This window comes from Cydia splendana, chromosome 12, assembly GCF_910591565.1.
Source record: "Cydia splendana chromosome 12, ilCydSple1.2, whole genome shotgun sequence".
NCBI lineage: Eukaryota > Metazoa > Arthropoda > Insecta > Lepidoptera > Tortricidae > Cydia > Cydia splendana.
Genome location: NC_085971.1, coordinates 479,649 through 503,763, shown reverse-complemented (window position 1 = coordinate 503,763; position 24,115 = coordinate 479,649). Strand labels below are relative to the sequence as shown.

Below are 24,115 nucleotides of genomic sequence, written 5' to 3'. Positions count from 1 at the left end.
CGTTGGCCCAACGTGAAGAGGAGCCATGAGAGTTAGGTCATTAGTTAGGTATTTTTCTGTACTTCATTTCGTTCTATGGGCTCCAAGCGGAATTCCATTGCAGAACTGAGATATTGGTGTTTTAGTCAAAATGTCGTCACCCTTATTACCTAGGCAATAGAGTCCACCGCCGGGCGAGCGCGGCAAATCATTCGGTGTGCTCGCCCGGCGGTGCGCGAACATCTACCCTGCAGCAATTAATTTAGTTACTTGGGCTCTACTGCCTAGGTAATAAGGGTGACGACATTTTGGCTAAAATACCAATATCTCAGTTCTGCAATGGAATTCCGATTGAGCCCATAGAAAAAAATTAAGTACATAGAAATACCTATCTAATGACCTTACTCTCATTTCTGTTGGCGTTGGGTCCAGGTTTCATACAAAGTTGCCCATGGTTCTTTGCCGCCTTTTTCTACTGACAAGATCTGCTTGACCAACTTCTCTTCAGTATCAGCTGAAGCATCTTTGACGTTATAGAAATATGAAAAAAGCCAAAATTGAAACTTTTCTTCCACATGGTTGAGGTTTAGGTTTCGGAAAAAGAACATCTTAAAAAAATAAAATAAAACGTGTATGTATGTAATAAATCACTGGTTCATGCAGAAAAATGCAATTTAAAAAAGTTTCGCACTTCGGTAAACAAAACGATCTTTTTTTTTCAAAGATATAAACAGTTTTTTTTTTCATATGGTTGAAGGCACTCTATTTTTCAGCCGATGCGTGAGCTCGGCCTCCATGGCCTTGGCGGTGTCCCAGCACTGCTTGTTGAGCGTGTCGTGTCCGCGGGATAGACTGACTAGTCGGGCTAAAACGAGCAGTCTGTGCAGGTCGTCTGCGGTTACAGGCGCGTCCGTCGTTGAGTTGCGACGCATTTCTATGAAGTCGTCTTCTACAAACTGAAAAGAGTTTTAATTTATTTAATAGAATAAAATAAAAATATATAATCGTAATTTCAAACCTAATTATACGCGTTTAAGACCCGTTTAAGTTAATAATATTTCCTTCGCACTCGGGTAAAAAAATAAGATTTGTTTGTTTTTGTAAAAAAATGTTTTACCTTCAAATCGTCGATGATGGTGTACTTGACGAATTAAAGGTTGGTCAGGTACAGTAAGCTGCAGAGATTACCGAGCCCCCTGCATAGAAACTTGAGACACACAGTACATACAGTGAGACTATTACTATAACCTCATATTACCTTTAAATCTTCTGTGATGGTGTATTTCACGAGTTTGAGGTTGGTGAGGTATGCCCGGATGAGGTTCATAATCTCCTCCTTGAGGTAGTAGGTGGCGGCTTCTACAATGGCATCGAATATTTCTAGTGAGGATTCCTCGGGGCGGAGAGGTACATGGTAGTCACTCTGTAACAAAAAGAAATATTTTTAGCACAATAGTACTTCGTAGATATGTCCCATTGTCTGTCGGCTTAAGCATGACTGATATTGTCAGTACTTTTTTTATTTTTCACGAGTGAATAGAACAATTCTGAGATTCCGAGAAATTAAGAGCGCTTACATTTCGGCGTTGAGCGAGTTTAGGTATTTTACGCGCTGCGGCAGGCCGTGCGAGCTCAGTATGCCGATCCCTTCTACCACACTCGCACTACAATGATGGATTAAACATTCTTGATCCTTCGCGAAGCATATTGAAATCAACCATAACAACACTAACTGTACTTAACTTTTAAAGTTCTAAAACTGTTATTTGGTAAGTACGAAAATACTAAATGCAGTGCAAATGTACATAGGGGCTGTTCATAAATTACGTCATCTATTTTTGACGATTTTTGACCCCCCCCGCCCCTCAAATCATCCAAAAATCAAGCTTCGGATGAATCTGTTTCCTCCTACGTCATGTTACCATCATCCGATGTCCAGACCCCCCCCCCCACTCCTCCCATTTGAAACGACGTAATTTATGAATAGCCCCATACTCGTACTTATGAAGGTATATTACTCGAAAGAAATTATAGGTACCTACTCGCTTATTTACATGTTTCGTCATTGCATTTGGTACCTATAGGTTGTAAAGTTTGTATCAACGAGGGTTTAAAAACGAACTGGTACTGAGGATCTGATGATGATTAAGGTGGTCACGGATACCAATCAACCATGTAGTAACATGATTAGGCTCATTTGATTCGTCTCAACAAGATCTTTGACACTGAAGATACACAGGGTCTGATGATGGAGCTGGAAGGTGGCCACGGGTACCAGTCTATCATGTAACTAAACAACTTCGTGTTTGGGCTCGTTTGATTCGTCTCAACAAGATCTTTGACACAAGACAGTACTCAGGGTCTGATGATGGAGCTGGAAGGTACCATTACCAATCAACCATGCAACTAAACCACATCGTGTTTAGGATCGTTTGATTCGTCTCAACAAGATCTTTGACACTAGGTGATACTCAGAGTCTGATGATGGAGCTGGAAGGTGGTCACCGGTATCAATGAACCATGCAACTAAACCACTTCGTGTTTAGGCTCGTTTTATTCGTTTCAACAAGATCTTTGACTCAAGATAGTACTCAGGGTCTGATGTTGGAGCCGGAAGGTGGTAACCGGTACCAATCAACCATGCAACTAAGCCACTTCGTGTTTAGGCACGTTTTATTCATCTCAACAAGATCTTTGACTCAAGGTAGTACTCAGGGTCTGATGATGGAGCGCGAAGGTGGCGACGGGTACCTGTCTATCATCATCAGCTCCATCATCAGACCCTGAGTAGTATCTTGTGTCAAACATCTTATTGCGACGAATCAAACGAGCCCAAACACGAAGTGGTTCAGTTACATGGTAGACTGGTACCCGTGGCCACAGTCCAGCTCCATCATCAGACCCTGAGTACTAACTTGTGTCAAAGATCTTGTTGCGACGAATCGAACGAAGCCAAAGACGAAGTGGTGTAGTTGCATGGTTGATTGGTACCGGTGACCACCTTCCGGATCCATCATCATACCCTCAGTACTACCTTGTGCCAAAGATCTTGTTGCGACAAATCAAACGAGCCCAAACACGAAGTGGTTCAGTTACATGGTAGACTGGTACCCGTGGCCACCTTCCAGCTCCATCATCAGATCCTGAGTACTATCTTGTGTCCAAGGTCTTGTTGAGACGAATCAAACGAGCCTAAACACGAAGTGGTTTAGTTGCATGGTTGATTGGTACCGGTGACCACCTTCCGGCTCCAACATCAGACCCTGAGTACTATTGTAGCGGCAATCCGCTACCCGCTCCGCTCAGTTTATGGCACTTGGACCATCGGCTAGACGCGCGGACACAAAGGAGCAGCGCATACGTCACACGCCCCGCACGCCGCGCGCATCACCCGCCGTCGCCTCGACGGCCGGTTCCCTCACCGCATCGGCACCTACCACTCGCTCTCAGACCGCGTTCGCATGCGCCCGCGCACTTGTTTTGTATAACTGCCGCTTACGCAAATTCAAATTGTAACGCTTTTCTCATTATATTTAATTTAAAGTTGAAGTAGCTTTTTATCATTCCATCGCTTCTACGCTATCGCCCTGCTTCGCATAAACAAAAGCTTACGTGTAGTGGCCTACCCGGTTACTACACTATCTTGTGTCAAAGATCTTATAGAAACGAATAAAACGAGCCTAAACACGAAGTGGTTTAGTGGCATGGTTGATTGGTACCGGTGACCACCTTCCGGCTCCAACATCAGACCCTGAGTACTATCTTGTGTCAAAGATCTTATAGAAACGAATAAAACGAGCCTAAACACGAAGTGGTTTAGTGGCATGGTTGATTGGTACCGGTGACCACCTGCCGGCTCCATCATCAGACCCTGAGTATTATCTTGTGCCAAAGATCTTGTTGAGACGAATCAAACGAGCCCAAACACGAAGTGGTTTAGTTGCATGGTTGATTGGTACCGGTGACTACCTTCCGGCTCCATCATCAGACCCTGAGTACTATCTTAAGTCAAAGATCTTGTTGAGACGAATAAAACGAGCCTAAACACGAAGTGGTTTAGTTGCATTGTTGATTGGTACTGGTGACCACCTTCCGGCTCCATCATCAGACCCTGAGTACTATCTTAAGTCAAAGATCTTGTTGAGCCGAATCAAACGAGCCCAAACACGAAGTGGTTTAGTTGCATGGTTGATTGGTACCGGCGACCACCTTCCGGCTCCATCATCAGACCCTGAGTACTATCTTGAGTCAAATAAATACATATAGAATGTCAGGTCGTTTCAAATATTTTTAATCCTGTCCGGTAGTTTGTTAAACTGTACCATTATAAATTATAATACTATAAAAACAGTGCTAGGATCAAAGTCTCTCGTTGCGGTTTACACGCACACAGTATAGCGTTTTACACGGCGCCCGCCGCACACAATGATAAAAAACCTCGTCGTCGCCGTTGAAAATGTGCGGAGCCGACCGACACACGTCCTGCCTCTACAAGCTCTGCCGCGGCACTGAGCTGGCGCAGCGCGCGTCATCGGTAATATAGAGTAGTTTTCAAAAAATTGCCAAAAAATTATAGTAGAATTTCATAAACACTAATGTATACCAACAGTATAAGCAAACGTTGCAGATTGCTTGAGTATGAAAATGACTTCGATATTAAGTAGATTTTCGTAGGAATTGACACTTGTTTCGGAGAGAAAATCGAGTTCGTTTTACTTTGATTTTCTCTTTCTCAAAGGTATGTAGGAAAAATATAGTTTGATATGCCTAAAGTACAGGGTATTAGTAATACAAAATAGCCAGGTTTAGCAGAGTAAAATTCTCAACATTTCCAAATAAGAGCTCGCCATTCAGTGCTTCACGGGGTTTTTCGGAAACGACCATCAGAAAAAAAATCATTACTAATTTAATAAGTCCTTTTTTTAATATTTACAACGATATTTATAAAGATAAGAAGACGCTTTTACTGGAACAAGTACTCATTGTTTCTAATAATGAGCGCAAAGTCCTGAATTTCGTCGACTAGTATCATCAATTTTGCATTATTTCGACTTTTCTTGTAAGAGCGCTCTTAAACATACCGGTAAAAGTGATTTTCCCTCCGAAAGTATCAATACTGACACATCCGATTCAAAGTCCATCTGGTAGTACTTGAAGTCGTATTTGACTTTCTGCGTTTTGATCAGGTTGCCTAAAGCGGAGATGTTGTGCACGCCGGTGGCGTCGAGGCGGCCCTGTTCCATTTGGGTCTCGTCGAGGATGAGGTGCGTGTGTTTGCTTAGTTGGAGGATTCCACTGGTTAGACGGTTGCAGTCATAGTCTTTTCTGAAAAAAAAATGTAATAGAAATACCACAGAAATAGTCTGGCTTAACAATTTAGTCAGCAAAAAGGGGTTCAAAAATACCTCATAATGGAAATTCCAAAGAATCTTCCAATACATTTTTGCATGTCATATTCAAATATTTGTTTAAATTTGAACTTAAAGAGATATGTCAATAGAGTTCAATATTATAACTGCCATAGGTATATGGCTTCTTATGAACTAGACTTAACTAGACGGTTAATAACCTAGACTCTAGAGATTATAAATGGTTCCGACTCTCAGGAACCCAAAAAAACCGGGCAAGTGCGAGTCGGACTCGCGCACGAAGGGTTCCGTACCATAATGAAAAAAAAAACGGAAAAAAAATGCAAAAAAAAACGGTCACCCATCCAAGTACTGACCACGCCCGACGTTGCTTAACTTTGGTCAAAAATCACGTTTGTTGTATGGGAGCCCCATTTAAATCTTTATTTTATTGTTTTTAGTATTTGTTGTTATAGCGGCAACAGAAATACATCATCTGCGAAAATTTCAACTGTCTAGCTATCACGGTTCGTGAGATACAGCCTGGTGACAGACAGACGGACAGACGGACGGACAGCGAAGTCTTAGTAATAGGGTCCCGTTTTACCTTTTGGGTACGGAACCCTAAAAACACTGCTGTCTGTGCATGTTTCTATAGAAACCTACACATATAATTTGACTATTAGTAATTTTTGTTTAAATTTTCTAGTCAGTAGCATTTTTTTTATCACCTTACAAATATATAAATATGTATTATATTAATACTCACTTGGGCAGCAGCGCCATGGTATTCATATTGTCAACAGTGAGCGGCAAGTAATAACTCTTGGTAACAAACTGCTTGATGATGTCATATAGCTGTTTCGCGTAGTGCGGGTACTTGCGGATCGGCAGGTTCGAGATGTTCAGGCAGAACGAACCGAGGGTCAGGGTCTCTTGGCGGAGGTAGCTGGGGAAAATATTTGGAATATGATGATAAAGAAAATAAAATGACCAGAGACAAATAAAGCTTATTTTAAAAACTACTTTTATGAGAGTTATATGCTCAATCGCATAATGTAGTGTTAACTACGTGGCTGTATATTTACTCGTATACGTATTCTATGAAAAGTGAGGCTAATCAAATTACTGTCGTAGTCGGTAGGGCTGGCTGTAACGCTAAACAGTCATTTTAGAATGTAATATTGCTTATTCTATTTCACATAATAAAAAAGATTGTAACTTACATGCAAGCTATGAGGTGGCATATGAGGTATTCGGCAGCAAGTTTGTCCCCTAACAGTAACTCTGTGAGGGCCTTGAGTAAATGCTCCCGTGCTGTATTTGCTTCCTTTAACACTCTGTCTGATAATTAAGAATAGAAATATGTAATTTTGATCAATCCTCGATAAAACACCTCAAACGTTATTTGTATTACTACTATTACTGTCCCTTCAAGAGTCTTAAATTTGATTTAGTTTAGTTAATCAATCAATATGTTTGTGGGCGTTGTGGGCTATTATAGGATGGCTAAAAAATAAGTGTGTTCCCGTTGCCAGGGAGAATTTGGGATTATACTGAGCAACTTTTACTATGGGACCAACCCTGAAATCGCGAAAAAGAAATTTGACTGGCTAGTCCAGGGGTCTCCAAACCCCGGCCTGCGGGTCAAATCCGGCCCGCGACGCGTTCCAATCCGGCCCGCCGACACCCAAAGCGAGTGCCCACTGTCCGGCCCGCGGGAGCCAGGCTCCGGGGGTTCAGCATTCATTGAGAGTGGAACTGTTCCTAACAGCAGCAACCAGACACCCTCCCCCGGCGCAAAAACCGACGGTGGCCCGCGCGAAAGTTTCTGAGGCGCAATATGGCCCTCAGGTAAAAACGTTTGGAGGCCCCTGGGCTAGTCCATTTTCTATGGGAGGATAATTTTTTGGTCCCATAGTAAAAGTTGCTCAGTGTAATGCCGAATCCTCCCTCAGGCAACGGGAATGCACTTATTTTTTATCCTCCCTGTATAACTATATAGCTTTCAAGTTTTTCAAGACAACTTACTCTGATCAAACTCTCCTTCAACCAGCGGGTTACAATGCTCCAACTTCTTCACATATACAGCATGCAGTCTCGGCACAAGACTCGGCGGCGGGTTGTGCGTAATGGCTTCCACCTCGTTCTCACCCTGAGGGTTGATCAGTGGGTCCGTCTCAGGTTGGAACTCGCCAGACAGTGCTGGGTCTACGGATAGGAATCCTACTACTTCTATCATTTCATTTAGCTTTAGTTGGTCGTCTTCTGTGTATACCTGCAAGCAATTAAGAAATATTATGTTCAATGTCAGTAACATGAAATATATTAACAGGGAGTACAAATAAAGATTTTGTTAAAACATGATAAGAAATAATAGGAGGGATCTTCATTATCATCATATTAACAAAGTTGTTCACTGCTGTATATAGGCCTCCCCCAAGGATCTCTACATTGACCACGACCAGTCATATACTGCCCTATAACAAGGTTTCAAAGGAAGGGAGTGGGGAGGGGACAGTTTTATTTTTGTGATATAGGAGGCAAACAACAAATCGTTAATGATGGTAAGTGATTAGTGATTACACCGATTACCATTGCCCATGGACACCAGCATCACCAGAGGATAGGACAGGAGAAGGATAGTTTCATGTAATAAATATATCTCACCTTAACTATACATGATTGGCTAGCAACATCAGGCAGCGGGAAGTTCAACAGATGTTCCCGGGACACCGCATTTGCCGCCACAGCCTCCCCCTCCTTAGTCCTAGGCTCTTTATTCATAACTTCCTGCTCCACTTCCATCGCATCATCCTCCGTTTCATCATAGCTCCGTTTCAGCTTTGTTGAAGAAGTGAGACGTTTTGAAGTGTTTGGCTGTTGCTTTAGATGATTTAGGTGGTTTCGGCTATCTTCGAGCTGCTGGGCCCACTCGTTGAGGCCTGGCATGGACACCACAACCATTGTCTGACGTTGCCCACTTTGAAGGTTATTTGCGTAGTTGATTTTCTCATTTTCCTGTAAATTGGAATCACATATATACTATGTTAGGCCACTTTTGATGCTTTAATATTATAATTGTAAATATTTTTTTTAAGTTGAAAAGAAAGAATATCATTTATTCAGGTGTCATAGGTTGAGGTAAAACCGTAGAATACCCATTAAGATAGCAATGTTGAAAATTGAACCATTTCAATATTTTTAAAAATTGTATTTTTATTTAACTTTTTTAAACCTTTCAATCTATGAGGTTACCAATTTTAGAAAAACTTATATAGGTAATTGAGGACTTTGTTCGAAATAAATGACTTTTGATTGATTGAATTAAAAAAGACTACTTACCAAAATATTAGCTGTATCCCGGTACTTCCCAGACTTGCTCCTAACCTCATTAGTCTCAGAGTTGAACACTTCAAACTGCTCAAAGTAGAACTCCGGGTTGTGCATGTCCTGGATCATCCCCCGGAACCGCACCAGCGTCCCGTCGGGCAGATTGTGTGAGGCATTTGAGTTTATAAGAGGTATCTAAAAAGGTTAACCAAAGGTCATTCTAACTATTGAAATAAAGTTTTAGTCTCGCCTTAAATTAAAAGAAAAATAAATTAAGATAATATTACCTGATACCAGTTAGATAGTTTTAAAAGGTTTTCTTTCCAAGTTTGCTCGTTTGCGAGCCATGAATCCGGAGTAACAGTCTCGAAACAAGAGGCAGTGTCGTGCATTTTGTGAGTAAAAAATTTGATCTAGTGTATGACACAATACGATTTAGAAGAATGTGTTGTACTGATTTGTGACCAATGACCATTAAAACGAATGATAATTGTTCCTTTATTCATGTAATAACAAATTATCTGTAAAATGTGTGCACTGTAGGCTTGTGTCGGTCATGAACTAAGAACTGTTAAGAATGAAATCCCATCAAGGACCGAAAGGAACTAAATCTTTTTGTACGCTCTTAATCGGTCTTTAGGTCCTTTAGTTCAGTGGGATAGGTGAGCGCTTGACATGATTGAAACAGAAAATAGACTGAACGAAATGGTTCACAATGACGCTGGCACGAGTGCGAACGAGATAAAAGAGTGACAAACAGTCCTAAACCTGAAAAGTATGAAGAAAACTCAAATATTTTTTCTGTATTTTTAATATTATTTTATTATGTCTAGATTATTTTATTATCATCTTTTTGATGTTTAATCGTCATATAGTATCGTACAACTTGAATCGTAATTCAGTTGCCAAAGATTTAGGAAAAAACTACTGTAAAATCGATTCATACATTCCCAGCTCTCAAAGACTGAACTGAACTAAAGGAACTAAAAGACCGAACTAGTTCGTTTGACCGATTGACCGAGAGCGGAGCGCTCTCTGTAGTGACCGAGCAGGCACAAGCCTAGTGCACTGTGCACAAATTGACAGCGCGCCAAATAATTGTTTATGATTTTTGATGTCATTGACATTTTAGTGACATTGAAAATTTTATCAGTTTTATGTGCAAATAAATTATTTTTAGAATTTTATGTGCAGAGAAATTATTTAGAAAGACAAATAATTACTAGAGCTAAATAGCTTTTGTTTTTCAATTTAACTATTTTTGGATCCCGTATGACGGACCGTAGACCATAGGGAGCATTTTGTTTTCTGGTAGCATTTTACTTTGCTTTGTCTATTACTAGAAGTTTTTTTACAAATGTCAAAATCATCTAGTGCCATTAATGTCAAAACATTATTGTGATGTGGTCGTATGTTATTTTAGTTTTGTAGGCGTTTTATTTTTCTAAATAAAAGAAAATAGTACTACTACCATGGGTACGACAGGCCAGTCGATCACGCTGGCCAATAGTATTATAGGTGTAGGAATCCTGGCGATGCCGTTTTGTTTTCAAAAAGTAAGAACAATTATATTTCCTCCCCTCTATTTCCCTTCGTTACTATAAAATACGTGCTTAATCGCATAAAACATCTTACTAGCAATAAAATCTAGTGATAGTCTTTGCTATCAGCTAGTTTTTCTATGATGACGCATTAGACCTTTAGAATATTACTTGTAGTAATTTCTATTAAAACTATCATTTAAACTGCTGTTTCCAGTGCGGAGTATTACTGGCTACGCTTATATTGTTGTCGATGGGGCTCGTGTCCAGACTCTGCTGTCACTTTCTGCTCAAATCTGCACTTCTGGCTCGGAGAAGGAATTTCGAGTTTCTGGGTAAGTAATTACTAATTTCCTATAAGGGCGCTCCACAAGTTAAACCTATGAATTTTTTCCACTTTTAATTCAGGCTGCCTTCCATCAGGGTTTGACCCTGATCTATCCTTTGTTGTATAAAGACACTTTTTATATTAGTGTAATTTCTACAAACAAGTTTGTTCTGTCTTAATCTCTTTAAAACAGAAATTCAGGTGATTGCCACTGTATACATACTTATGAACATAGCACTATTTTATGACTGGTTATTGCAACAAGTGTGTAGATGAGTACACCTATAACATATTTTCCAGCATTCCATGTGTTCGGGTCAGCGGGCAAGGTGGCAGTGGAGCTGGGCATCATCGGCTTCCTCATGGGCACCTGCATAGCTTACTTTGTGGTTGTTGGAGACCTGGGACCTCAGATTATTGCTAAAATGTTTAATATTAACCAGAGTGATATACTCAGGTGAGGTTTTTAAGTATGTTGTAAACTAACAGGTATAAAGTAAGTGTCAGAAATTATGCAAATTGAACTCTATCGTTTTGAATTAAAGTTGACAATCACTGTGTTCATAGTCACACTTAAAAATAAAAGATCATTCATAAAGATCTGTAAAACACAGTTAAAAGAGATTTGGTAAAAAAAAACATTAATAACTCATCATCTTTGTATTTGGAACATTCCACAAGACTGTTGCTTATTGAATATTTATTTCACAATATTTTTCCTTCTAATTAGTTAGCAATGTTAGCATGAAATGAACCAGTTATGAGTTATTTCGTCATACCAGCAAATTCTACTACAGACTGAAAATGATTTTGACCAATTTTGTTGTAATTTTATAAATACAATGTTTGCAGAACATGTATAATGGTGATAGTGTCGCTGGTATGTGTGCTGCCCCTCGGCCTTCTAAGGAATGTTGATAGCCTGAGTAATGTTAGTGCAGCCACCATCGGCTTCTACTTCTGTTTGGTTATAAAGGTGAGAATGATGTTCTAGACATGGACGTATGATTCTTACAGTAAATTCAATCAGGAATACTTATTACCTATTTAAAAAAAAACTAGCTTATAAAACAAAAACTATTAGTAGTCAGTAGATCTGATTGTTTGTAATGTTTCAAAGGAAATATAATAATGTATGTAAGTAAGGATAAAAGTCGTGTTAAATGATAAGATTACAAAAGCGTCAAAACAGGCCGCGTTTTGGATGTTTTATAAGAAGTATTACGGAGGGGTTTTGTCTTCATGCAGTGAAAATAAAGGAAAAACGAAAAAACGTAACACTTTTTTTCCGCCTTTACCCAAAGCCTGCTTTTGTTGAGAGTATTTATTAAAATTTATTGTGTTATTTTTTGTATAGTTTCAAGTAAATAAAATTGGAATTGCGGTATGATTAACATATTGCCTAAGCTCTAAAGACTATATTTTACCAACATTTAAAACTTCATTATATTTCAGGTAATATCAGAAGCCGCAACGCAGCTCCTCACATCAGAATGGGGCACCGTGGAGCATTGGAAGCCGGAGGGCGTCTTGCAATGCGTGCCCATTTTCTCTATGGCGCTTTTCTGTCAGACGTTAGTATGGAGTTCCCTATTCTATACATTTTTACATAATAAGCGTAATTTGAGCGTACCTACGTCCTAATATATCTTCCATTGAAAATGACATTTCACTTTGTCCCAAACGGGTATTTTACCTAGAATGAGTTCTTAAAACCAGCCTAATATTACAAAATTTAACGTAAAACATATCGACAACATAATAATAATTGGACCTTCCTTAATATGAACCTTGTTTCTAGCCAATTGTTCGAGATCTTCGAGTCCATGCCGACGCTGTCCTTGGAGAAGATGAATGTGGTGACCAAGAACGCCATTAATATCTGCACGGCAGTCTACTTCACGCTCGGCCTTTTTGGCTACATTGCATTTAATAAACACGACATTTCTGGTAAGTCAAATCTTTCTGGGTTGGCCTTTTTAACCCCTAGTCCCCTAGAGGCCCTAAACGAGGGGTTAAAGTAAGATAAAATAATTAAATTATGAATTAATTTAATGTTCCTTTTGTCGAAACTGCAAGGCATTATTGAATCCTATTTATTAAAATTGTGTTTTGATTCATTTTTAACATAACAAAGACACCAACAGACAATATGTACCTATAAGTATTTTTATTCGGTTACATATGTGCATTACTTTTCGGCTGTGCTTACTTTATCCACAGAATAAATAATAGTACTAGGTACAGAAGACTCACTCTCTAACAAAACGCGTCCGTTACGATCAGGACAGATATGGCCGCTAGGTGGTGACAGCGCCACGCGCGGCTTATGGCTAGCCACCAAAATTGGTATGGAACGGATGTACTTTTAGCTACCTGTAGCAAAGCGACGAAATCGCGGGATGAGCCACGCCTGCTTTATCTTACAAAAATTTCATTAAGTTATCAATACGATATTTAACGATATGTAGACAGTAAATATAACAATACGCTTGTAATTTATTATAATGTTGTAGTTTTCCGTTCAGTGTACCACTTGTGTAAATACTCATTATGATTTATTAAGGCGTTGAATAGTTTAAGGTCTGTGCTAAATTATGTATTACGTAATATTTTAACTTTTTCTTCCGAAATGCCAGGGTTACTATGATATCTATGTAAAAGACTATCGTTACAATAAAATGCAAAGGACACTATAATTCAGTGCATAGTCACTCAGATTTAATTTTGGAGGATACTAGGGTATTTGACTACTAGTCAAATCAGTTTCTTTTTTCGAACTGCCAAAACGATTTTGCTACCATGGAATATTTATGAAACACTAGCGTGTGACGTCACGATCAAATTAGCTACTCTTTATAGTTTTATACGAGTTTAAAAAAGAAATAGTGTCTAAAAATAACTGCTGTTTACGTGCATGGTGTAAAATAGTTTATTTTAAATACAGTCAAATACCCAATAGTTACCACTACTTTTAAGGTTATAACATTTCTAATTGAAAAAAAAACTATGATTATAACTTTGCAGAGATAGATAGTGTAATTTTTGCTCTCTTCCAGGCAATATCCTCATGAGTTTAAGTCCAACCATGGCGAGTGACGTCATCAAGCTGGGCTTCGTCATGTCGCTCGCCTTCAGCTTCCCCCTCATCATCTTTCCCTGCCGCGCCAGCTTGTACTCTTTCCTCTACAGAAAGGTGATAGAAGTAATGGTTTATAAATACATCAAATTGTATTCCAAATTACACCAGAATACATTGATCTTAGACATTTATTTCAGAAAGAATGACGAATTTGTATGACGAAAATATTTGGAAAAGAAAAGAAGAAAATTAGTGCACCATTTCGCCGTTAACGCTTTTCCAGACAAGGGTTTCACAAAAAAACCAAATATATTTCAATTAATCCAGCTTTGATGATTCATTTGAAGACAAGTCACATTTCCTGACAGTGCAATCTAATTTGAACTATTTCGAACCTTAAATCGGAATGCTAAAATTGAAATTCTATTGGTGCGTATGTGGTCGATAAATCGTACAGTCGAGGATTTATGTAAATATGTATACATTTTTTCACCTTATTTCAATGGGTTAAGGTGAAGAAATGTATACATATTTATGTCCTCGACTGTACTAGGCATGGAATATAGCGTTTGGCGAAGTTAAGAGAAAATAAGAAGTACTTACTTACTGTACTTAAAAAAAAGGAAAAATGAATAAGGCATTATTTTTGATTCTAATTGTTTCTTCACCAGGTCCACCCATCGCAGCACGACCACATAATCAACCACTCGATCCCCGAGCCGACGTTCCGCTGCATCACCGTGGCCATCATAGCCACCGCGCTCTTCATATCGCTGCTGATCCCCAACATCGAGCTGGTGCTGGGCCTGGTGGGCTCTACCATCGGAGTGCTCGTCTGTGTCGTGTTCCCGACAGCTTGCTTCGTCAACGTCACGTTTAAGAACACCAACGAAAGGGTTCTAGCTAAGGTAAATATTCTAAATTCATGACTCCGCCACTTTCGAAGATTTCAAAAACTGAATCGATTAAAAAAATCCATATAATTGTCGAATCTGCTCACAAAATTTTATAAGAATCGGTAGAAAAATGCGACATTATTAATTCTTTCTTCTCTGGGGCAGAGGACGCTCCGGCCGTGGAATGAGCGATTAGTGAATTGATCGAGAAAAAACTAAAAACTGTTCTTTGGTTTTGGTTCAAGCGGATCCTGGGCTTTTTTAGGTTGCAATCTTGAGATGTTTTATTTCTTATGGTTAGTTGTATTGTTTATAGGTAGTACTAGTCCTGGGTCTGGGTATCATGGTGCTCGGCACTTACGCCAATCTGCAAGCCGCTGAGAATGCCCCCGACAAATACGACACAATAACCCAGGAGCGCATCGACAAGATTGTCGAGGATTTCTTCCAGTCCAGGCAGTTAGAAGATGGGGGTAAGTTGTCTTGTTGTCTTTTCTACTTGCATTTTTTTTTCGCAATTATTTAACGTACCTAAATATTCGATTGTTTGTCTGGAAACTGTTAAATAACAATCTTAAAATTAAAGCATAGACTTCTGATGCGATTATTCAGTTTTTAAGCAATCCATTATATTGCTAACTTCCATAAAGATAAAAAAAAAAACAGCCTCATATCTAAAAAAAATGATTGTTTATTTTTTGCAGGTAATATCAAAGCAGCGCCGAAAGTCGATATCGATAAAGTTTCAAAAGAAGATGTAAAGCACATTAAAGAAAAAGTCGCAGACTCGGAAGTGCAACCGCCCAATCCGGTTCCTCCAGAATCACACCCTGATGAGGCGCCGAAGGACCCTCCACGTCCCGACAAAGTCAGGAAGAAACCTGAAACTTCAGAGAAGCAGCAAGAAGATACACCCAAACAAATCAAGCAAGAAACAGAGAAAATTTCAGAAACACATCCAAAGAACTTAAAAATAACAGAGGAAAAACGTTCAAATGGTGAGACAAAACAGGAACAAAAGACAGATTCGCAATTAAAAGAAGAAATAAAACAAATGAGCAATCAACAGAAAATTGATCTTCTCAAACAAGCGCAACTAGCAGAGACCATCAAGCAACATGGAGAGGAACAGAAAGAGTTAATCAAAGAACAGAAAGAAATTCTAGATCATATTATTAAGACCAAACAAGAGATACAGCAAGATAAAAACGAAGCGAAGAAAATTGCAGTGGAAAGTATCCAGAAGATAGCAAATGTGGCGATAAAGAGTTTAAGTGCTGTTTCAGAACAACCTTCTGAAGGGAAAATAGAGCCTGAGAACACCGCCAATGAGGCGGTGAAGAAAATAGCTGATGTAGCCGTAGAAGCTATTAAAGAGATTAAAGACAAACCGATACAAGCCCTGCCTTTACTCAATAATATTGCTGCTCAACTTCCTGAAGTCAAAATACCACCAGTACAAAATAGTGTAAACGAAGTGAAAGACAATGAACCAATTGCTCAAAAACCTGTACAAAATGTTTTGAATCCAGCCAAATCACAAGATATTGTTTTGGAAAATAGTAAAGTAGATGTAGATCTAAATAACAATAACATCGTACCTGCAGTACAAAATCATAATGTAGGGGAAAGTAATAATGCCGTCCCGGAAAATAATAACCTAAAGGCAAATAAACCCCAAGAATTAAATAATGTTCCACCAATAGTTCAAAACCCTGTAGTAGAAAATAATCCAGTGGAAAATAAGCCTCTAATACCATCCAATAATAATGTGCCCATACAAGAAGCTAACCCTAAACAAAGTCCTGAAACACCAGTAGATCAAAAGACACATTCGCATTCACCAGACGAACCACAGTCTTACAAACAAGGAGAGGATTTGAAAAATTCGAACGTACAAGCGAACATTCTAAACGTACCTTTACCACTCGTAATGAATGGAAACAAACTTAAATCAGCCGAATTTAAACAAGAGGTTGTGGATAAACCTATAGATGTTCAAAATGGTGCTAAACAACCAAATAATGATAAAGAAACTAATGAAAAATCAAGACAGAAACGAGAAGCAGTAGATTGCTTGAATAAAGCTACATTAAGAGCAGAGGACAAAGAAGTTTGTAAGAGTTTAGATTCACCAGAGATACTGCCAAATGTAGACTTGAATGAACTACCAAAACTGCCTGTGGACTTAAATATGGTACATCAGATACGATCTTTGAAAAGTTATGATGAAGAAAAACGAAGGTAACAAAAGAAAGTAATATAAAATATTTCGTGTTAAATGTTCCTCTTGAAGAGATGATTGTCCGAGATTGTAAACTAGTAATATATGTGTGCAATTGTGTAAGGTTTAAGTCATATAAGTTATGTAAATTAATGGTATCGTTTGGTATCTTCGTTTTAAAGTATAATGCCAATTTCAACCTCAAGCAGCACGTTTCACCGCAATCTAAAATGTTAATGTATCCTCATTCTGCGAATTTACAGTACAAAGAAACCTCCTGCTGCCGCTTGCGGTCGGAATTGGAATTGTACCTTTATTTTTAACTTCCTGACCTTTTGTCTTATTTTTGCCTTGTTCGCTATTCATGGCCCTCGTTTTGCGATTGGCATTTTGTAACTTTTATTTGCTGATTAGTTATTACTATTAGTTTTTCAATATCAAATTATTATTCGTTACAGTGAAGGATATGTACAGACTATGAGAAAGAGGTATTTGAATTCATTATAAAAGAAAGTTGTCACTTTTTGTCAATAGCGAACAAAGAAAGTCGAAGTTTAAACATACTTAGATCACAATGAGAAATTTATAGAAACGATGATACCTATTCTAATCGTGAGACCTATCATATCACGTAAATGATTATACATTACTTATGTCAAGCGTAAGACGTGCATTTATTATATTAATTTATTGTTATTGCTTTATGTTTGTGCTCTATTTTGAATGTTAAGATATACAGTATTTAAGTAATAAGATTTTCGACATGATCTCGTACGCTTTTTCTAAATTATTCGGAAAACACAGTTTGGAAAACTTTTACAAAGATTACTAAAGATAGTTACACGGTTATTACACTGATTTGCACACCGCTTTGGTGTATGGGTGAGACAGCGCTATGCGATGTCCTGCTCGCACACAAGAGCGTCGCGAGATTTGCATCCAGTGTGGAAACCGCTTTAAACACGCATAACTAGAACGATAAGTATTTGCGGGTTGTATGTATACTTGTATAGTGCAGTACGTCGACTGAATATTGGTGACTAATAATAAAATATTCATCTCACAATTTTTTTTTATTTAATCCCCAATGACTCCAATTAAACTTTTAGTTTAGAATACTAATAGTTCGCTTTGAACGTTTTTTAAGCGTGTTTAAGCAAGTTCCACTTTATTCTAAAGTAATAGGGTATTTTGTGTAATTTCGCACACCATTAGATCGTTTCCGATCGAAATAGAAAAGGAAAACTTCATCATTGATGACAAATAAAGCAAAAACCATTGTTAATCCGACTTTTATTTCTTAGTGGAAAATGTAAATAAATAAAACAAAAGTTACTTAATAATAGGCTCACCAGAAATAATATTTTATTGCGTTTCATTATGCCTTAGTATGTAAGTACGCTTAATTTACAGTATAACTACAAATTTATTTCTGGTTCGACTATTTATATAATAAATGCAACTAAACAAAATAAATATAACCTACACTTAAAAATAGTAATTATTTCTTGGCATCACTTTCTTCTACGGTCGATAACTTTTTGGACCTGAAACAAGCAGAAAGTAGTAGTATTTTGAAGATAAGTAGTTTAGTCGATTTGGACTTTATTGGGACATAAAAATACAAAGTAAACAATAATAAAACTAAACTACATGCAATATAAAACTTAAAATAATCTTATATATAAACTTATAAATAAAAAATGCTCCCCAGGTCGCTGTTATGTGTTATGGTGTCCAGTAGACTGGCAGCGTTACCTCGTTGGATGGCCAGACTTAGTCTCTGGCCGAAGTAGCTGCCAGCCCTCTGGTCACCAGACGCATCTATAAGACGCTCGGAAATGTCTTTATATAAAGATTTCGCACTGGGCCCCCACGGACCCAGAGCTTCGACTCCGAACGGCGCAAATATGTATGTAGCCCTCGCCGAGGACGGCCGCTTGTTTAGTTCCGCTGTTGTGGCCGCAGGCCCCGCCTTGCTGGAGGTCGCCTGTATACATGTGGGACGGCGCGAGCGTGTCAACGCAGGTGGCGGCCCACACAAGCGTCCTCCCCCGCTTCCACGGAATGAGTGACAGTAGTTAAGTTATATTTAAATTATTATTTTGTAAGGAAAGTGGGTCACTCAAATAGGCTAAAAAAAAGTAAGGAAAATGTTCCTAAAATTCTTTGTTAACGTTGTTTAGGCCAGTTTGTGTTGAAGAGTGTCAGAGGCTTCCTTCCATGTTAACATTATATGTGAACATAGTATTGTTCTATTTTTAAGTCGGTTAAATTCCATTTATTGTGTCACACGGTAATTGAAATAGTTATATTTCTTCTCATATCTCAAGTAGGCCATATCGTCTGAAATTCTAGATAGAGATTTGGAGAGCCTAGTGATTTATAGTAAACCAATATATTAAGATACTTATTCATAAAATAATTTGAACTTTATTTCAATGTCATAAAGCTTTTGTAGTATAAAAATTCTGTTAAAAATCAGTTTGGTTTCTTAAGTTTCAAGTGCTTAGACTTGGATTTCAGACGTCATCATAAAAATGATTGAATAATGTTGGTTGTGGATAAAATATTCTATGCAAAATTGAAGCATATTATAAAGAATTAAGAAAGGGCGGAGCTCTACAATATGTGCTCATATAAAAAAACAAAGGTGGTTAGAATAAAAAACTGTAATGTCAATCCCATAGGCGTAAAGAAATAGTTTAAACTACACCCAAAAGTAGGTCAATTTGGACCTTATTTTAATTAGGAAATAAGGTGTAATTAGTGAGAGGACTGTATGAAATTATGAAATTCAGTATTGGTTATGGGGAATACCAATAATGTACAAGGAAGTGGGGTTTCAGGATCATGGTAGAGTCGATAAAATCCCTTGCAGATCATTCCTCGTGGCTTTTCGCAGACCGTCGGACGAGTTCTCTAGTGTAGGAGGTTAGGTCTATCTAGCTTACCTATGTTGTGTCCTGGTCTGGATTTTGCTAGTATCTCATGATGCTGGTAGAGTTTGGATTGGAGCATAATATAGTGCAATTTGTTGTGGGATTTTACTTGATTAACTTTAAAGAAGTACATTTAATTTGTGTTAATTTTATTGGATTTAATTATTTCAGTGTTGTTTATTGATTTGTGGTTCAGACAAGTGCTAGTATTTAATATTGTACTAGTAAAGTTTAAATTATAAATCAATAGACTTATTAATATTGTAAAGTTAGTTTTGTTCATAGTGATTTTGTAATTTTAGTGAATTTTAATTGTTTATTGATTTGTGCTCAGACAAGCGCTAGTGTGTTATAATATACTAAGTGAACTCTAGGTTACAAATCAATAGAGTAATAAAGATTGTAAACTCTTGGGTTGTTTTCAGTGTAAATTAATTAGTTTGTGTTTTAATTGTGTTTAATATATGTAGTTTTTTGGCTTGGATAATTTTAGTGATATTTAGCACTCGAATGATCTTGGCTGGAGGACTCTATGTATATATTAATTTAAATTTAGTTTCGAGATTTATTTCGTATCTTACTTATGGGGTAGAGAGAACGAGTTCGATCCGGCATAGTGCCGGGAGGTTAGTAAGTTTGGACGGATAACCTAACGGTGGCAACTATGGTCCAGATTACTAACTTGCGGTGTCTTTGATAATACCAGGTGGGGACCTGGCAGTTCCTGTTTTTATTAAAAGACAGGTTTACCCCCTAGGATCGGGAAGATTTGGGTTGTCATCTAGACTTCTTAAAAAATCCAGATTCTAGACCAATTATCCCGTATCTATATACTTATATATTCACTTTTATATTACCCTTTCCAGTTATACATCTGCTGTCCCAATCCCCAGTGTAGATGTATAACTAGCACACGGAGAAACAGGGTTTTAGGTCTAAATCGAGGTGTCTCCACTCGTCTTAGTTAGCAGTAGCCTAGAGATTACTCATTGCACATCGAGTAATTACGCGAGTAAATTAAATGTGCATCCCGGGATGCTGGTGTGCAAATATATCGGTAGAATAGTTGGATAGTATAGCTGTTAGGTTAAGGTTTTTATTTGTTTGGTTTAGGGTTTTGTAGGATTAATCTAGATTTATAATTTTGATATACCAAAGCCATTTATATATTTACAGTAGGTAGCTAGGTTCCCTTTCGATACATTTATGGCTATTTTTATTGTATTTTACTTTCATAATTATGGGTTAAATTCAGATTAGAGATAGCTAGTATTTAGTGTGGGATTAGGGATTATTAAGATTTTATTACATATATTTATTTATGACTTATTGACAAACTTGACTTACTTATGACATGACTGTATACCACGTGTCCCAAAATTCAACGATAAGCTGGCACCAGAAGATGGACCTGCTCATGACTACTCCAGGAAAAAAAAGAAAAAAAATATATCTCAATCTTATGGAATAAAAAAAAAATGAAAATCGATAAGCTAGTGGTATCGACCATGTCTATAATTTTTCAATTTTTTTTTTCCTTAACTAGTCATGAGCAGGTCCATCTTCTGGTGCCAGCTTATCGTTGAATTTTGGGACACGTTGTATATTTTGTCCCTTGCAACGCTACTGGTAGAAATATATTGTGAGAAAAACTAAAGTCAATAACCACAATATAATGTAGTATTGTAGAATCAACTTGCTTATAAAAGAAATATTTGTTTTGCCTGTCCCTTAGCAGTTTGTATGACTTGACCTTAAAAATACAGGGTCATATTATCATAAAACCTTATTTCAATGAGTGATGTATCCAAGCTAGATCGAGGCAGTAGATTTTCTTATTGGAATTATTAGTATATTAGGCAAGTCTAGGTCTAGCTAGGTAAGGTAAATTAGGGTTATTTGAGAGAGAGGTGGGAGAGGGTGACAAGAGTAAGTAGGCGTCTTACCGTTTTCCAGTTTCTTTAGTGACGCTAGTATTGGATTGCGTGGAGGCGCGGCGGCCGCGACGCGCCGGCGTGGCGGGGCCCGACGCCTCCGAGCCGGGGGAGCCCGCCCCACTATCTGTTTCCTTCTGTCAACATCAAATTCATTTATTACATATAATCTACCTTCGTCGCTGAACTCATGCTTGAAGGAAACAACGCTGAGGCTGATACGCTTAGAAAATATTATATAGATGAATAGATGATAAATGAAGTGGTTTACTGACCCTGAGATCCGTAGAAACGCGCCGTCCTTTAGGCGTGTGGAGCGCCTCGCAGGCTCTGGTGAAGGAAGCCCGCCGCCCGGGCCGCGCCGGGCTGCCGGGCGACCCCACCCCCGACTCCGACACTGCCACAAACCATTATTGTTTATTACATGCAATACTACATTACTGCAGAGGCCGAGAAAGAAACACTTCCCGGTGAATAGCTATAGATAGAGACGGACGACGCTTCGCGAAAATTCCTACGCTGACACCGGTCGCTGACGTCGGTCGAGCGTGCGATTCAACACAATGTTCTATGGATCACCACATGCGAGACCGACGCGCGCCATCAGCGGCGAGTAGTAATAAATCTGCCGCGGTCGTCAGCTTCGCTGTGCGGTAGCCTATCGAACGTTGTGTTCATTCGTGCGCTCGATCGACGTCAGCATTAGCAGGAAAAATTAATAGCCTTCTTAAGTTTGAGATTTATAAAAAAATACACAGATTTTTTGTTTTCAGATAAAATGTTGTGGTGCCAGGCGCTGTTCTTGTTTCTATCAAGAATCCACCTAAAAAACTGAATAAAAGAACCCAATTTAAGCAAGGGTCTATAATAATTTGGTAAAAATATTAAAACAAGAATGTACTTGTACTTACCAATATCTACAGAAACTCTTCTGCCAATTTTGGCCGCTTTCGGAACAGTTCTCGACTCTGACGCCGCTCTTGCCATGCGGGCTAAAATCATCATTATCATTACAGTTTGTTAGGTTTTACTCGTATACAAAAAATAGGTACTCTTCGGAACTTATATTATGTACGAAATATCATATGATATTTGCCAGCCGCTTTTGATGTGAACAAAAACATCGTGAGGAAACCGGACTAATCCCAATAAGGCCTAATTTACCCTCTGAGTTGGAAGGTCAAATGACGGTAGCTTTCGTAAAAACTAGTGCCTTCGCTAATTCTTGGGATTAGTTGCCAAGCGGACACCAGGCTCCCATGAGCTGTGGCAAAAAACCCGGGATATCGCAATGAAGATGACGATATTTAAAAAAATATATAGAAATTACATTCGCGATTGATTCGATGCTCACCCAACGATTCCCGATTATCTCGGCACAAGTGGGATTAAATATGTATTTTTTTGGCACACAATAACAACAAGTTATTACATTATCATTATTTACACAAGAAAAGCATGCAAGCAGGATAAAAACGTATTAGTAAGCAATACTTACGAGTTCTACGGCCAGAGGAGTGCGACACGGTAGATTCTGTTTCGGGCGATTGTCGCGCGGGCTCGGACGAGTCGGGGGAACCTGCGTATATTAGTGCGGTGCAGTTATACAGCGGTGCGATGCGGCTAGCTTAGTTATAGGTTATAGGAAATATTATTTATTACAAAGGAAATGCGGGAATGCCAAAGCTTGGGTACAAATTCAAACAAATGGTAGTTTTTGCACACCAAGTAAAATATACAGGGTTATACAGAAGGGAGTTTTTAATTTTTATGTGGCGCTGTGAGCAGCTACCTATCTGATCTCGTGCCGCTATGCGAAAATGATGTTAAAAGACCTTAACTATTTTTTTGAAGGATGATTGGCATTTACAAATATAGAAAAAAAAATGCTAATCGGGTACGTTATTATCAAAGATCAAAAGATTTTTAGAGATTAACATAGGTTAGGGCACTAGAAAAACGACAAATAAAAAAAACACTACATTTAGTACAAATCAAAATATGCTATAAAGTATTAAGCAGTTGAGTACCTTCAAAGTCGGTCTTGTTGAGCAAGCTGATCCTGTCGATGGGTTGCACGTCGAACGGCTCCCTTTCGTCGTCGCCCACGTGGTCGCCGGCGCGGCCCACGCGCGGCCGCAGCTCCAGCGTGGACAGCAGCGACCTCTGGTGCCGCGTCAGCCTGCACCAACACATGTACCATACCATGGTATAATATAATATACTCCGCCTGGTACTCCATTCCGAGATTCGCGTATGACCTAACTGACACGCGCCTACGTCATCATGCTGTTTACAGGTTCTCAAACTTTGAAATGTGGGAGAATTTTAACCAACGGTGAAAATTATTTTAACGGCATTAATTTTAAGTTATTCATGTAGAAACATAGTAAAATAAAACAAATCTAATGTATTAAATTAAACTTTATTTATCTATACAAGACAAACGTTTGAAAAACTAATTCACAGTTACACATTAATTACCAAGCTTACGGCGTGAAAAGTTTG

The 24,115-nt window shown here is 38.5% G+C and overlaps 3 protein-coding genes across 3 annotated transcripts in view; 1 reads left to right on the top strand and 2 right to left on the bottom strand.

Annotated features, from left to right (window-relative positions):
- Nucleotides 1-593: 593 nt before the first annotated feature.
- On the bottom strand, nt 594-9,146 carry LOC134795277 (mini-chromosome maintenance complex-binding protein). The gene is made up of 9 exons (XM_063767072.1): nt 8,948-9,146; nt 8,673-8,855; nt 7,998-8,348; nt 7,359-7,605; nt 6,554-6,671; nt 6,097-6,276; nt 5,061-5,304; nt 1,238-1,402; nt 594-935 (listed from the first exon to the last, which is right to left on the bottom strand). Exons 1-9 carry the CDS (start codon nt 9,050-9,052, stop codon nt 723-725), a joined length of 1,806 nt encoding a protein of 601 aa, XP_063623142.1. The 5' UTR covers nt 9,053-9,146; the 3' UTR covers nt 594-722.
- An 897-nt stretch (nt 9,147-10,043) lies between these two features.
- Nucleotides 10,044-17,752, top strand: LOC134795276 (putative sodium-coupled neutral amino acid transporter 10). Its single transcript, XM_063767071.1, has 10 exons — nt 10,044-10,216; nt 10,419-10,536; nt 10,830-10,986; nt 11,382-11,505; nt 11,985-12,103; nt 12,331-12,479; nt 13,589-13,725; nt 14,283-14,519; nt 14,824-14,980; nt 15,212-17,752. The coding sequence occupies exons 1-10, from the start codon at nt 10,133-10,135 to the stop codon at nt 16,753-16,755; spliced, it is 2,826 nt and encodes a 941-aa protein (XP_063623141.1). The 5' UTR covers nt 10,044-10,132; the 3' UTR covers nt 16,756-17,752.
- A 257-nt stretch (nt 17,753-18,009) lies between these two features.
- Nucleotides 18,010-24,115, bottom strand: part of LOC134795328 (protein ELYS) — a 36,779-nt gene continuing 30,673 nt past the window's right edge. The window contains exons 34-39 of the mRNA XM_063767150.1: nt 23,638-23,789; nt 23,106-23,186; nt 22,519-22,599; nt 21,883-22,004; nt 21,620-21,744; nt 18,010-18,278 (exon numbers count right to left, since the gene is read on the bottom strand). Of these exons, the coding sequence (XP_063623220.1) occupies nt 18,233-18,278; nt 21,620-21,744; nt 21,883-22,004; nt 22,519-22,599; nt 23,106-23,186; nt 23,638-23,789 (607 nt within the window). The 3' untranslated portion in view covers nt 18,010-18,232. The remainder of the gene's footprint in view (nt 18,279-21,619; nt 21,745-21,882; nt 22,005-22,518; nt 22,600-23,105; nt 23,187-23,637; nt 23,790-24,115) is intronic.